The 14,370-nt window shown below is 46.4% G+C and overlaps 1 protein-coding gene and 1 long non-coding RNA gene across 3 annotated transcripts in view; both read left to right on the plus strand.

Annotated features, from left to right (window-relative positions):
• The first annotated feature begins 9,367 nt into the window (after positions 1 to 9,367).
• The window catches only part of ABTB2 (ankyrin repeat and BTB domain containing 2), a 184,837-nt gene continuing 179,834 nt past the window's right edge, over positions 9,368 to 14,370 (plus strand). Inside the window, exon 1 of one of the 2 annotated variants that reach the window (XM_058305580.2) lies at positions 9,368 to 11,147. In XM_058305580.2, the coding sequence (XP_058161563.1) occupies positions 10,265 to 11,147 (883 nt within the window). In that variant the 5' untranslated portion in view covers positions 9,368 to 10,264. The remainder of the gene's footprint in view (positions 11,148 to 14,370) is intronic. The other variant, XM_058305579.2, reaches the window with a different exon arrangement.
• Positions 11,798 to 12,855, plus strand: LOC139439840 (uncharacterized). The gene is made up of 2 exons (XR_011649922.1): positions 11,798 to 11,930; positions 12,665 to 12,855. It is a non-coding gene; the product is annotated as an uncharacterized lncRNA (long non-coding RNA).

Consider the following 14,370-nt stretch of genomic DNA (forward strand, 5'->3'; position numbering starts at 1 on the left):
GGTCATAAATTGATCATTATTAAAGCTCAGGGATGGGTACATGACATTTATCGTAAACGTCTATCTTTGTATATTTTCAGTAATAAAAAGTTAAAAAGAGAAAGTATATGACTATGACCATCCAATTAGGGGTCAATAAATCTTATTAATCTGGCATCTGAATCCTGGTTTGCTGATGAAGTTGAATTAATAAAACTTCCTGTGCTTCACAGTTTATTTGTAAAATAAGGCCCACTAACATTGTTAATTCCCAGTTGCTTCCTTACTTCAATTTGGAGTGAAAAAAAGGATTAAAACAGGACCCCATTTTTTTTTATTATTCATTTTTTAAAAATATTACATTAAAAAAATATGAGGTCCCATTCACCCCCACCGCCCCCACCCCACCACTCCCCCCACAGCAATACTCTCTCCCATCATCATGACACATCCATTGCATTTGGTGAGTACATCTCTGGGCATCGCTGCACCTCATGGTCAATGGTCCACATCATAGCCCATATTCTCCCACGTTCCATCCAGTGGGCCCTGGGAGGATCTACAATGTCCGGTAATTGTCCCTGCAGCACTACCCAAGACAACACCAAGTCCCGAAAACGCCTCCACATCTCATCTCTTCCTCCCATTCCCCGCACCCAGCAGCCACCATGGCCACTTTTCCCACACCAATGCCACATTTTCTCTGTGGACCTTGGATTGGTTGTAGGATCCCATTTTTAACTCTACTGTTAAATTAAGATGTATTCCCATTATATTTGAAGCCTTAATTGCTATCAAATTAAATTTTCATGGAAAAGGCTAAAGAAGCCACTTTGTGAATTCTGAAGATCATTTCCTCCTGTCCTGTCTGTAATTCCACTATCCCTATTGCTTGCTGAATGGCAGAGACTGCTTCACATTTTGGAAGAAATTCATTTGGAATAGCTATTTGGTTCCAGATCTTTCCTTTTGGATGGGTCAAGCTTTTCTTAGGTGCAAGTTTTTAATAAAATGAACCAGGGTGCCACCTGCTGGAAACACCTGAACTTCCCGGACACACACGTTGAATAATGAGTTTCCTAGATCAGATGCATTTGAATCACCTGGGACACACTGGTTAAAAATAAAGATTCATGGGCCCTAGCCCTATTGAATCAGAATCTCTGCGGGTCGGGCTCAAGAATTAGCATTTTTAAACAAGTTGCCTTGCACTGTGAGGCTTAAGAGACTTATTTCCCAAACTTGCCTGATAAGGATCACCTGGAGAATGCTTGTTTAAAATGTTTTTGCCTGGAACAGGCAACTCCAGGTTTATTGATTTGGGATTGCCAAGAAAGGGCCCTGGGACTTTACTACTAGATTTGTAGTAAGCATACCATGTGAGTCTCAAGAGCATAAATGTTTAGTAAATACTGCTGAATTGCAGTATTTACCACTGGAGAGGTCATCTTGTTTGTTTTGTGAAAGTTTTTATTTGTGCTTGTACCCCCACCCACCCCCACCTCCTTTTCCACTGTGGACCAATGTCCAAGGTTTGGACCTACCTTTGGAATCACACGTCCAACAGATAACCAAACCCAGCTTTGTCCAGTGGTCAGATGGTGGACCTTGCCCTGTTCTGGGATGTATCTGGATTTCTTCCAACATTGGATTTTCTCTAAGTTGGATTTTTTCCAACACATTCCAACCAATTTATCTTGCCTTACCAACAAACAAGTACTGAGCAGACCCATAAAAGATAGCCATTGTCTTTTCTTCTTCAAGTGAAACAAAAAGTCCCAATTGCTTTAGAGTAGCCCTTTAGGGTGGGGTGGTCTCTGCCCAGTTAAGCCTTAGATATACTGGTTCAAAAGAAATATAATCAGACGTTTAAATATAACATGATGTATCATGAGTATACTAGAGGGAGAAATAGAATGCCAAATTTCCCTACGTGACTACCAAAATTCTTTTTTCACCTATCATCTCATGAGACTAATCTGTAGTCCACAGAACATTCTTTGGGAAATGCTATCTTAGAGTTTTCCTTATAAGTTGTTTGTTTGTTTGTTTCCCTTTATCCATTATCATCTTGGTGGCTCTTTGTTTCAAATGATCTGTATTTCTCTTTAGTCATGAGGTCCAGAAAATGCCTATGTCATGAATGGACAAACCAGGGTTTCATGGAACAGAAGGATCCCCTCAGTTTCCATATCCTAGGTTTCTTTTCCACAACAGTTTTGCTTGATTTTTCAACTACAAAGCTACTCTGCTGCCCGTGCACACTTGTTTATCCAGCCCCAATTTTTTCCAGCTCTCTTTGCATCCTGTAGGGAATTTCCTTCCTTATGTTTGTACCATTCTTGTCTAGGTGCAGCAACCCATGTGGTGAGTCAAAGAACTGGTAATGGCCCAAGGTTAGAGGTTTTCCTGCAGCTCTGCAAAGCCCTGGGGCCACCACAGAGCTCCTCAAAGAGTGCTGAAAATTGGTGGATTGGACCAGGAGTGGCACCGTTCTAGGCCCTTCCATCTCCACTCCAAAGCAAGTTGTCCACTTTTTAAAATTCCATACAATGGCCTCTGTAAGACTGGGTAAAGAATTTTCAGCTAAGCAATTTGAAAATCACTAACTTAAATGATTACCCCATTCTTAGGCATATAGTGTTAAAGGGTCCCATAATAAGCAAAAGAGTTGTACAGGATCAGGGTAGAACAAGCAACCCTGGCAGAATCATCTGCTGGGTTCCCTGCTTCGTGGCTCTGTAATCTTTGCATCTGGGGTTATCCAAACCCCACCTCTTCCTGGATGCTGAGACCAAGCCTGGCACTTGTCAGAGAACAGGGACCAGGCAAAGAGAGACCACTGCCTCCCTCAGGGGGTCATGGTTGGACCACACTGGCTGCTGCTCTTGTTCTGCCTCTGAAAGCCAGCTGCCCACGCCCCTGCCTTGAACCCCACAGTGACAATTACTGGATCCCTGTCTTAACTCTGCCATTTCTGGGCCTGGGTCTACCTCGTCCCCATGTACTCTCCCTTCAATTCAATGTGGACTCTGATGACTTGGCAATGGAAGGACATATACTCCTTACACTTGGAACTGAGCTCACATCCCATTTCAGAACTTGTATTTGCCTTTTCTGAATTGTTTTCATAAGTCAAGGTCCTGAAATTTGTCCCCTTTCCTGACAAAGCTGTCAAAGTGGCATTGAGTTCTGCCAACAATTTGGAGAAGACTCTCAAACAAAGATCATCCTTAGTCAGGTATTTCTTTCTCCCTTTGGGATTTTCATGAAGGCTATAGACCTGCACTCTCTAATATGACACCATTAGCCACTTGTGGCTATTAAGGTTTAAAATTAAATTAATTCAAATTTAAAATGCAGTTCCTCAGTGTTATGGATTGAATTGCTCAAGGCCTAATCTCCGGGCCCATGCATGTGCCCATATTTAGAAACAGGAACTTTGAGGATGTTATTTGTTATTTGTTAAACAGGATTAGGGTGGGCCATGATCCCACAGATGTCCTTATAAGAAGAGGAAATTGGACACAGACAAACTGAGAAGACACCATGAGACAGAAGTGAGACTGAGTTATGCTACAAACCAAAGAATGCCGTGGATTGCCAGCCAGCCACCCGCAGAACCCTGCAGGCTTCAGAGGAACCTTGGCCCTGACGACACCTTGATCTCAGACTTCTAGACTCCATAACTGTGAGATGATCAGTTTCCTTTGTAGCCAGCCACCCAATTTGTACCACTTTGTTACAGCAACACTAGGAGACTAAGACACTTGATCACACCAGCTATATTTCAGTACTCAGCAGCCACATGCGGCTAGAGGCTACTGTATTTGACAGCACAGATATAGAACATTTTCAACATCACAGAAAGTTCTATTGCACATGACTACATAGACCCTCTCTCCCCCAAATTATGCAAATTTGTATTCATGTAAAAAAATCTTGCAGGTAATTTTAGATGATTGACAGATCCCCTGTCAAGCCCATCTACACCTCCCCCAAGGCATAAGGAACCCCCTCAAATACTGATGGGGTACACGTGATAGTCTTGGGTCTACGGAAGAGGCAAGGGTCAGACAAATCCCAGTTCAGAGACTTTCAGTGATACTTTTTCCTAAACAAAAATTCTTAAGCTCAATGACGATTCCTTAGAGTTTAAGAAGAAACCTATTTTGTGTGATCCAGTATCATTTTTTAAAAAAAGTTAACTAAAAAAATGGAAAATAAAAAAGAGGAAACCTAGTCTTTCATTAAATTATCCCATTCACCCTTTAGTTTCATTCATTCACTTACTCAATATATTTTAACTCCTACTTTATGCCCACATTGATGCAGGCAAAGGGATAAAAGAGTAAACAAAATGGAGAAAATCCCTGCCCTCATGGAGCTTTTTTGTAGGATAGACAATAAACAAATAAGCAAGTAAAGTCCCCTGCCCTACAAGCTTAATTTTCTTCAATAAATTTATGAACCATTTCTGTAAGCCGGACCTTGCCGTTCCCCTGCTTAAATCTCTTCAATGGCTTTCTCTATGTTAGTAGAAGTTATTAAGATCATATACCAAATGTGCCAAAAGTGATCTACAAACTAAATTAAAATTTAGCCTTTCTCCAAAGTCATATTTCACCCTTCTCAAAAGATAATGTGGTCTGTACTTAAATGACTTGGAATGTAACCTCACTTTGAAGATAAATTCTAGGCTTTTTGCTTGGGGCCTACCCTGGATCAATTAACTCTGAATCTCTGAAGGTGGGGCTAGAGATAGATATTTAATAAACTTTCCTCCTTGGTGTAGCCAAGGTTAAAAATCATTGTCTTATAGGATGTAGGCCAAGGGGCCCTACTTGGCACATAAGGCCCTCTATGAACTGCTTTCCTGGTTTGTGCCTGCCTAGAGCATTATAATCCAGCAGTGTCTAGCTACTGATGATTCCACAGCACACCCTCTACTCTTCCTTGCTTCTCCTTAGACTTTGCTCACACATCTTCTTCCTAGAATGCCCCTTCATTCTTTATGTTTCAGTTCTGGTGTCCCCACCTACAGTTGGCCTTTCCTTCAGTGATGGTTAAATTTGTATGTCAACTTGGCTAGGTTATAGTGTCCAGTTTTTTGGTCAAGGAAGCACTAACCTTATTATTACTGAGAACATATTTCACAGATGGGCTTGCATCTATAGTCAGTTGATTGCATCTAAGGCTGATTGTACCAACAACCAGCAAAGGATATTTTTCTTAGCAAGGTGAGGAGTCGCCTCATCAAATCAACTGGAGATCTTAAGAGCCAGAACTGAGAATTTCAGAAGTCAGAAAGAATTTCTGCCTCGGCTTCAGCCAGCCAGCTTCTCCTAAGGATCACAACTTCACCTTCATTGGAGTTTCCAGCCTGCAGACTCACCAGAATTTGGACTTTCCATTCCCCATTTTTGTATGAGCCAATTCCTAGAATCTTTTTTTTTTTAAGGAATTCTTTTTTTAAAATTTATTTATTTCTCTCCCATTCCCTGCCCTCCCCTTCCTCCCAGTTGTCTGCTCTCTGTGTCCATTTGCTGGGTATTCTTCTGTGTCTGCTTATATTCTTGTCAGCAGCACCGGGAATCTGTGTCTTTGTTGCATCATCTTGCTGCATCAGCTCTCCATGTGTGTGACACCACTCCTGGGCAGGTTGCACTTTTTTTGCACAGGGCAACTCTCCTTATGGGGAGCACTCCTTGCATGTGGGGCTCCCCTACATGGGGGATAAGCCTGTGTGGCACAGAACTCCTTGCACACATCAGCACTGCACATGGGACATCGCATCACATGGGTCAGGAGGCCCTGGGTTTGAACCCTGGCCCTCCCATATGGTAGGTAGACGCTCTGTCAGTTGAGCCAAATCTGCCTCCCCCCTAAAATCTCTTTAAAATGTATATATGTAGGGGAGCAGATGTAGCTCAAGTGGCTGAGCACCTACTTCCCATTATGAGGCCCCAAGTTCTGTTCCTGGTACCTCCTAAAAACCAACCAACAAACTAACTCATTCATTGCGGAGTGGATGTAGCTCAGTGATTGAGCACCTGCTTCCCAAGTATGAGGTTCTAGGTTCAATCCCTAGTACCTCCTAAAAAATACCCAAAACATATGTATGTGTGTGTGTATATATATATATATATATACACACACACATCTCCAGTCAGTTCTGTTTCTCTGGAAAACCCTGATTAGTACACCTTCCTCCCCTATTTCTCTCCTGTAGGTCCTTCCCTCTGTCTGCTATATGCATGCTACTTCCTTGCATGTACCACTTGTCATAGTGTTAGATTATTTATTCCCATGCCAACCCCTGCATGTTGGCCAAAAGTTTCTAAGGAGGGTAATGCACCTCCATGATGTGTAACACAGTTTCAGCTCAGTAAATGTTGCTGAGAGGATGTACCAAAAGTGATCCACAAATTAAAACTTGGCCATTCTCCAAAATCAAGACCATAATTTACCTTTCTCATCAGTGAGTTCTGCCTGAATTTAAATAGCTGGTTTTGTAATGCCCTCACTTTCAAGATACATTTTAGGTCCTCTAATCACCAGGTTGCTTTTTAGTTTGTAAGAAATGCTATAACCAAATAAGAGACCTTGCCCAAAGTAAAGTTTCCAAATTTTATTTCGAGATAACTCCCTTAAATAATTTTTGTATGGACAATCCCAGACCTGGGTTTTTTTTTTTATTTGCTCATGCTGCTGGGAATTTTTCCCAATGTTTGCCATGGTTACATCATGTTCATCATGTCCAGCTACTTGACAGTTGTTTTTCTTTAAAGATTATGTTTGGGCCAGACCTGATTTGGGATATTTTCTCGTTTTTCAATTCAATTTGCATTCCTAAGATTCAACACATTTCTACCAGATTGGCTTAATATTAAAAATAGGAATACACACACATGCGTACACGTATATACACATATATCTAAAAAAGCCATGTCCTTTCTTGCCTTAATCCAAAGTTTTGTACTTTATCACACTTGCTAACTTTCCAAAGGATGAACTGAGGTCAATAAGTTGACTCATTTCTAGGATGACTAAATCTCTTTTCTTTCATCTCTTCCACCTTTTCATTTTCCTCCATCATATGAAACAGAAACTTAGACAAACTCTGGGTTTGTCTACCTCCAGTTATCTAAGTCTAGTTCTCAAGTTGACTAGAAGACGTTGGGGGAAAATGTTAATCGTCTTTCATAACTTTCTAGCCCCTTTACGAGGTATTCTCATAAATATTTTTCTTTTTTTTTAATGGATAAAATTATAAAACACTTATTTCAGTATGTGTCTCTAAAAGATAAAACTATTTAATTAACAGTCACACTACTGTTAACACATCAGAAAAGTAACAATTATTTTGTAAATACCAAATACCAGGCAGTGATGTGGATTTCCAATTTGTTTCATAACGTCAAATGTTTACTGACTTTTAAAAATTATCCAAATATATTCCACGCCTTGTGATTGACGTCTTTTTTTTTTTTAAGATTTATTTTTATTTATTTCTTCCTACCCCCTTGTTGTTTTTCACTTGCTGAGTCTGTTGGTTTTCCTTGTTTCTTTAGGAGGCACCAGGAACTGAATCAAGGGCCTCTGATGTGGGAGGAGGTGTCTAATTGCTTGAGCCACCTCCGCTCCCTGCTTTCTTGTGTCTCTCATTCTGTTCTTCCTCCCCACATCTATTGTTGGGTCATCTTCTTGCAGCAGCTGCTGCACCCTGGATCCGAACCAGCAACCTTCCATGTGGTAGGCTGAAGCCCAGTGATCTGAGGCACATTCGCTTCCCTGGTTAATGTCTTTTAAGACTCCTTTAAATGTTGCATAGGTTTTCCCTCCATCTCTTTCTTTCTCTGAAATTTATTTAAGAAAATCAGGTGTTTGTCCAGTAGCATTTCCTATGGGCTGAATTTTGTTGAATACATCCTTCCTGGTGTGGTTTAATAGACAGCAGGATTCTAAAATTTGGCTCTAGGCATGTTTGATTATCTTTACACTTTAAGTCATAAAGTAGTTTAAATAAGACAAATCTCATCTGCTCTTCCAAAGAAATACTTGGGGCAGTTTCCCAGATAACCTTTCCATTCAGTAAATTCCCTGTTGTAAATTTCCAGTTACGTAATTTTCGTCACTTTTGAAGGACACACACAACGAAACAACAACAAAATACCCCATACGTTTTTGGAGTTAATTTCTTCTAAACATCCATTAGAGGGCGACAATGCCTTGATAGTGTATTTCCCTTAATCCGTTTCCAATTGCTTCAATTTGTTTTCGTATTTTTGACAAATTGAACCTCATTAACTACTTCGACTTCTTATCTCACTTCTGTAATATGTAACCTTGTTCTCTGTTAATTTGTTCTCTGCAGACGGGTTTTTCACATTTTACTTCCATCCTCGACTCCGTTCCCAGTTCTAACCAAGAGGCGGCGATGTTGCATAAATAAAGACAAGTGGAAAGGAAAACATTAAGCGAAACTGCCTAATAAAAAGCAGTTTCACAAGGAAAAGGGCCATTAATTTAAGAAGGAAAGACACAAACCAGACATTTCTAGTTCATATCCAATTCTCGACCCAAGGTCAGAACTGTGTAAAATACAGCACAAAGGAGCCATTCAGGAGCCGTGCAGGCTGCTTGGGGAAACGCGCACACGATTCCCCGCTTTGATTTTGCGGATCCACTGGAGGGGCAGAGGCACGCTCGTGCACGCGCGTGTGTGAACGGTTAGAGGGCAGGAGCCGGGCGTGCGTGGCCTGACCAGCCGGGCGAATAGGCGGCTGGCTGACCGCTCTGGACACACGCCTCGAGACAGGTTTGCGCTTCTTGGAGGCCTGCCTTTGACCCCAGAGGAAACCGCGTCCTGCGGGGCGTAGGGTCACCCACGGGTACACCGTTAGCAGGGTGCCTACAGCCAGGTCGTCTGAGTGCGGGTCGGTGCTCAGGCCATTTCTCGCTTTCTCCTCGTTCTTACGGCGGTGACCCGTTTGACACACATGCACAGGCCCTCGCACCCGGGACAAGGCTGGAAGTGCACCCACCTGACAGCAAGTGGTAATCATGCAAAGATAATAGGGAAGTCACGGGCCCTATTTGAGAATCTGACAAAAGGATCCTGTCCCTGGAATAATACTTAGCACACTGCATGCAACTTCAAAGGGGAGCGTGTGTGGGGGTGCGGATCACAGGCCTTCGGGAGCGCCTCCATGAATCAGATTCCAGTTAAATTCTGTTCTGATTGGGAGTATAGATAGCAACTTAAAACCAGACGGATTTGGGCAGGAGGCAGGCGGGTCCCTCCTGGCTCCAAACACAACTCGGGCAGCAGGCGGAGCTTCGCAGGAAGGCGAGGAGAGGGGTGGGGCGCAGGCGCGGTCCCCTCCCCCTTTGTCCTGCCGGCGGACCCGCGCTCTGTCGCCGCGGTCGGTGGGGACGGCTACGGAGGGCTTCGAAGGGAGCTGCGAAACCCAAAGCCTGGACAGCGGGGCGAGGGGCCGCCCCCAGTGACTTTTTCTTTAAATTTCTCTTTAAACTGTCAGGTCCGAAGCCCAACGTCGGGACCCCTCCTTTTCCCGTCCTCGCTCCACACCTTCCAGCTCGCTCGCTCTCGTCCCCCTCCTCCACCCTCCTCCCAGGCGCCTCGCCAGACCCTCGGCCTCCAGCCCCGCCTCCGCCGCCGCAGGGTTTTACCCGCGTCGGAGTGAAATCTGCATACTGACCGCCCCTCATGGAGATCATTGGTGCAGCCCCTGCCGGTCGCGGCCGGTGATTGGTGGATCGCCCGAGTTTATTTGCATGCCGGCGGCAGCCGGGTACCCAGCTGTGCCGACGGCCGACGCGGCGCAGAAGTTTGCGGAGCGCTTACTCGCCGGCGGCTCCGGGACTCGCCCCCTCCTCCTGCTTCTTCTACCGCCGCCGCCCTCTCGGGATTCCTTTTCTGAGGAGGACCGACGCACGGCTTTCGGGGAGTTGAACTGGACACGGGGGAGCGCCAAGGAGGAGCGGCAGGGGGCCGTAACAGTGACAGCCAGGAGTCGAGACGCCGGGCGCGCGGGGCTCCGGCTCGCCGCGGATCTCGCCCGCCTTCCCGCGGTCGCCCGGCGGGCGGGCGAGCGATGCGGCCCCCGAGCCCCGCCGCGCCGAGAGCTCGGAGGGCGCCCGGCAGAGCCTAGAGCTTCGGGCGCCAGGCCCGAGCCGGCTTGTTTTTGCCCACTTGGGGAAGGGCGCATGGAGTTGTGAGCGCCCCTGCCTCGGTGAGGCCGCCCCTGGCAGGCTCCCCATGGCCGGGACGTACAGCTCTACTCTGAAGACGCTGGAGGACTTGACCTTGGACTCCGGGTATGGGGCCGGCGACTCGTGCCGCTCGCTCAGCCTGTCGTCCTCCAAGTCCAACTCACAGGCGCTCAACTCCTCGGCGCAGCAGCACCGCGGAGCGGCCTGGTGGTGCTACTCCGGCTCCATGAACAGCCGCCACAACAGCTGGGACACGGTGAACACGGTGCTGCCCGAGGACCCCGAAGTGGCCGACCTCTTCTCGCGCTGCCCGCGGCTCCCCGAGCTGGAGGAGTTTCCCTGGACCGAGGGAGACGTGGCCCGGGTGCTGCGCAAAGGCGCCGCCGGCCGGCGGCCGCCTGCGTTCTCCGCCGAGGCGGTGAGGCGCCTGGCCGGGCTGCTTCGCAGGGCGCTTATCCGCGTGGCCCGCGAGGCGCAGCGCCTGAGCGTGCTGCACGCGAAGTGCACCCGCTTCGAGGTGCAGAGCGCCGTGCGCCTGGTGCACAGCTGGGCGCTGGCCGAGAGCTGCGCCCTGGCCGCCGTCAAGGCGCTGTCCCTGTACAGTATGAGCGCCGGCGACGGGCTGCGTCGGGGCAAGTCGGCGCGCTGCGGCCTCACCTTTTCCGTGGGCCGCTTCTTCCGCTGGATGGTGGACACCCGCATCTCCGTGCGCATCCACGAGTACGCGGCCATCTCCCTCACGGCTTGCATGGAGAACCTGGTGGAGGAGATCCGGGCCAGGGTGCTGGCCAGCCAGAGCCCCGACGGCAGCGGGGCTGGAGGCGGGGAGGTGTCCGCCGAGGCCCTGGAGATGGTCATCAACAACGACGCGGAGCTCTGGGGTGTGCTGCAGCCCTACGAGCATCTCATCTGCGGCAAGAATGCCAACGGTAAGCGCGCAGGCCGATGGCGGGGTGGGAAGGGGCTTAGGGTGGAGAAGTGCATTAAATGGCTCTTCCCAGCAATTGTTCGTCCGGCGACTGACTTTTTGGAAGGTACAGTTGCGCTTGCTTTTCTCCATCCTGTTGTGCGTGGCGTTGTCACTACCTGGCGGCCCTTCACCCGAGGGAGATGAGTCTCTTGACCAAGCCATTCCTGAAGCTCTTTTGAAGCGAAGCTTACTGCCCTGCCGTTCGTCACCTTGATCGTGTCTCCAGCTGGGGCCTTTCTCCCAAGGGCTGTGGTTAGTGACGCTGTTTGTGGTTCTGCTCCTGGGTGCTTTCCAGCCCTACAGGAGTAGCCATAGGGTCCCAACTCCAAGAGCAGAGCCTTGACTGAGTTGGGAGGAACAGCGCGCCAGCCCGAGACCTGGAGTTGCAGCTTTGGGCTTTGCAGGGCTCAAGGTAGGATACTAGGAGTCAGATCCTCTGGGATGGAGGGTGGTGGTGGATTTTTAACCCCTTCTTACCTCAGGGGTGAAGGAACCTTATGACTCCTGACTTCCCCTTCTAGGAAGTGACCCACAAGCCGTGGCCAACCAAGTGAGGAATTGATTAAAACCCTGTGTTGGATTAAATGTACAACCTGGGCTTCCCTGAAGGGAGTGATGGCCCAAGGATACCACATTGTGGGGAAGAAACTTGAGGGCATGGGCAACCACATGGTGTCAGGTGGGGAAAGGAACCATCGGGAAGTTGCATCTCTCTGAAGGATGGCTTGGCTTCCGAGTGGAAGTGAGTACTTGACCAGTTCCTTGGTAAGGTTAGGGTGTGAACTGTTCAGTAGCAAGCTGCTGACTCCAATTTCAGGAGCTAGAAAATCATAAATTATTTAAAGTGGTACTATGGTCAGACTTACCTGCAATCTGTCAGGCCATTTTGGGGCAGCTTTTTATGGCAAATAAGCAGGCAGTGAAAGGTCAAGTGGGTACTAGAGAGGGATAAAGAGGTCAGATTCAAGTGTGGCTTAATATAATAGCTAAAATTTAAATGTAAATAGCAGTTAGCAATGTGCCAGTCATTCTCACTTTACGTGCTAACTCAACTCTTTTTGTTAGGTACCGGTAGTATTATCCCCATTGTATAGATGGGAAAGCCAAGTTACTCAGTGGTTAAGTAATTTGCCCAAGATTACACTGGTAGGAAATGACCAAGCTGGAATTTGAACCCAGGCACGCTCAGAGTCCAAGCATTTAGCCACTGAAGAAGTGACAGCTTTGTTTTTATTAGTCTAATTTCTGAGAGCAGTTGATATGTTTGGGCTCATTTTAAATACAGTCTGTATTTACCCAGCATGGTTTACTTTGACTTTCATTGTTTTTTGTGTTTTTTTTTCCTGGCACTGCCAAATGAGATGCCTGGAATAGAAGAGCATTTGCCTTTTTTCCCCTCCTCTTAGAACAGGGTTGAAGTCCGTCCAGAACGTCAGTTGATGATGTCACAGGTGATAATTGTGCTTTACCCTCCAGGTTTGTGGCATCGCCGGGAACACCAGCTCCAGGAGAGGAAGTGGCGGGCTGGGGGATTTCCATCCAGTTGTCATAGCCCAGGGGGAAGGCTCTGTACTTTTGGCCTGGAGGAGACCCAAGACTGAACTCGAAAGAGAAATGACGAGGCCCCTAACCATATAAAGTAAATTGAAATAAAGGTGCAAACAAAATGCCTTCTGTGCAGAGCTGGTGTCCAAGTTTTAAGAACTTCTCCCCAGGTTTTGTTTCTTAACTGCAATTTGAGGCAGTTAAGAGTAGTTGCCTCTCCACGGTATCTGGAAAACACAGTATGAGCAGAAATTACTGAAAAACCAGTATCTTCCACTATAGTGCTTACCCCAAAGGGCCATTTCTTATCTGGGGTCATCAGTCCTTAGGATTTTCGTTACAGAATGGGTTTGACCCCATTCTTTGACCTCTTTCCCATCCCTGCCCAGAACCATGCTTCTGAAGGCATGGTGGCCAGGGCAGCAGGTCTCCCTGTGTGACAGCCAACAAGGCTCCCTGGATGCTCGGAGGAAGTGTCTCCCTTTATCCATTCCCTGGTTTCAAGGGGACTCTTTTTAAGTCTCTTTAGACAAAGTGAAATGAATGTTTAGAACAGGATCAATGAATTACTTATGGCTGAAAGCTGGTTCCAGAGGGAAGCTTAAACTGCTTAGGAAAGAAATGCAGAAATCCAAGGCTTTGTTATATTAAAATTACCCCCAGGCCAGCAAACTTAGAGTGTACACAGCTGAAGAACAGTAAGGAATGGCTACACATGGGAGGGAGAATGCTTGTTAGTCTTCTTGCCCTGCTGGTCTTCCCTTTAAATTATATATAGTAGTTATGCCTGCTAATTATACAGCATGAGCACATGCAGTTGACTCAGCTATATAGGGCTCTTAAGCTTATGTCTTCCAACCAGGAATTTAAGGGCCGTAATCCATCTACTCCTGTCCATTACTCAGAACGCTGGACAAATATGGTTTTGCTCAGCTCAAGATGGATGATAAAAGTCCTATAGTGTTTATAAAACATGATCTCAGCTTCACAGAGCAGCAGGGGTTGTATAGTGCTTGCTCATGTGGTATTGATGTCCCTGCTCTCAGGGCCATGCCGTCATCAGATATATCTACATGGCTTGCTTGTGGGGAGGTAGAGAAATGACTTTAATAGAGTAGTAGTTTTAAACAGGGAGCTGACAGGAAATAGAAACCTCTCCTTTTCCCTTCCCTCTCCCTCTCTTTCTCTGAGTTTGACGCTGTGTCGCTTCTTAGTTTCTTCCTGGCCATTTTTTTCAGTTAGCGTCCGTGAGTATCCATGAAATTTCAAAAAATCCTCTTTAACTTTTAGACTCTAATTAAACATTAGGATATTAGTGAGAATATTCTTACTCCAAAGTAGTGTCCAGGAGGTACATGAGCATGGCTCTATCGTGATGGTAAAGAGCACAGACTTCGGAGTCACAGTGCAGGGTTTGAAGTTTACCTCTGCGGTATACGGAAGTGACCTGGGGCAAGTTTCTAATCATCCCAAGCCTCAATTTTGTTGTTATGAGGATTAGGTGAGATCATAGATTTAAAGCTCTTAACACGTAGTATATGCTCAATAAATCCATTCAGTTCAAGTAGCAATTCATTCAACAGTTCATTCAACAAATATTAAGCACTCACTCTGCGTTCACCACCGTTAAAAATGCT

Source organism: Dasypus novemcinctus, chromosome 10 (assembly GCF_030445035.2).
Source record: "Dasypus novemcinctus isolate mDasNov1 chromosome 10, mDasNov1.1.hap2, whole genome shotgun sequence".
Taxonomy (NCBI): Eukaryota; Metazoa; Chordata; class Mammalia; order Cingulata; family Dasypodidae; genus Dasypus; species Dasypus novemcinctus.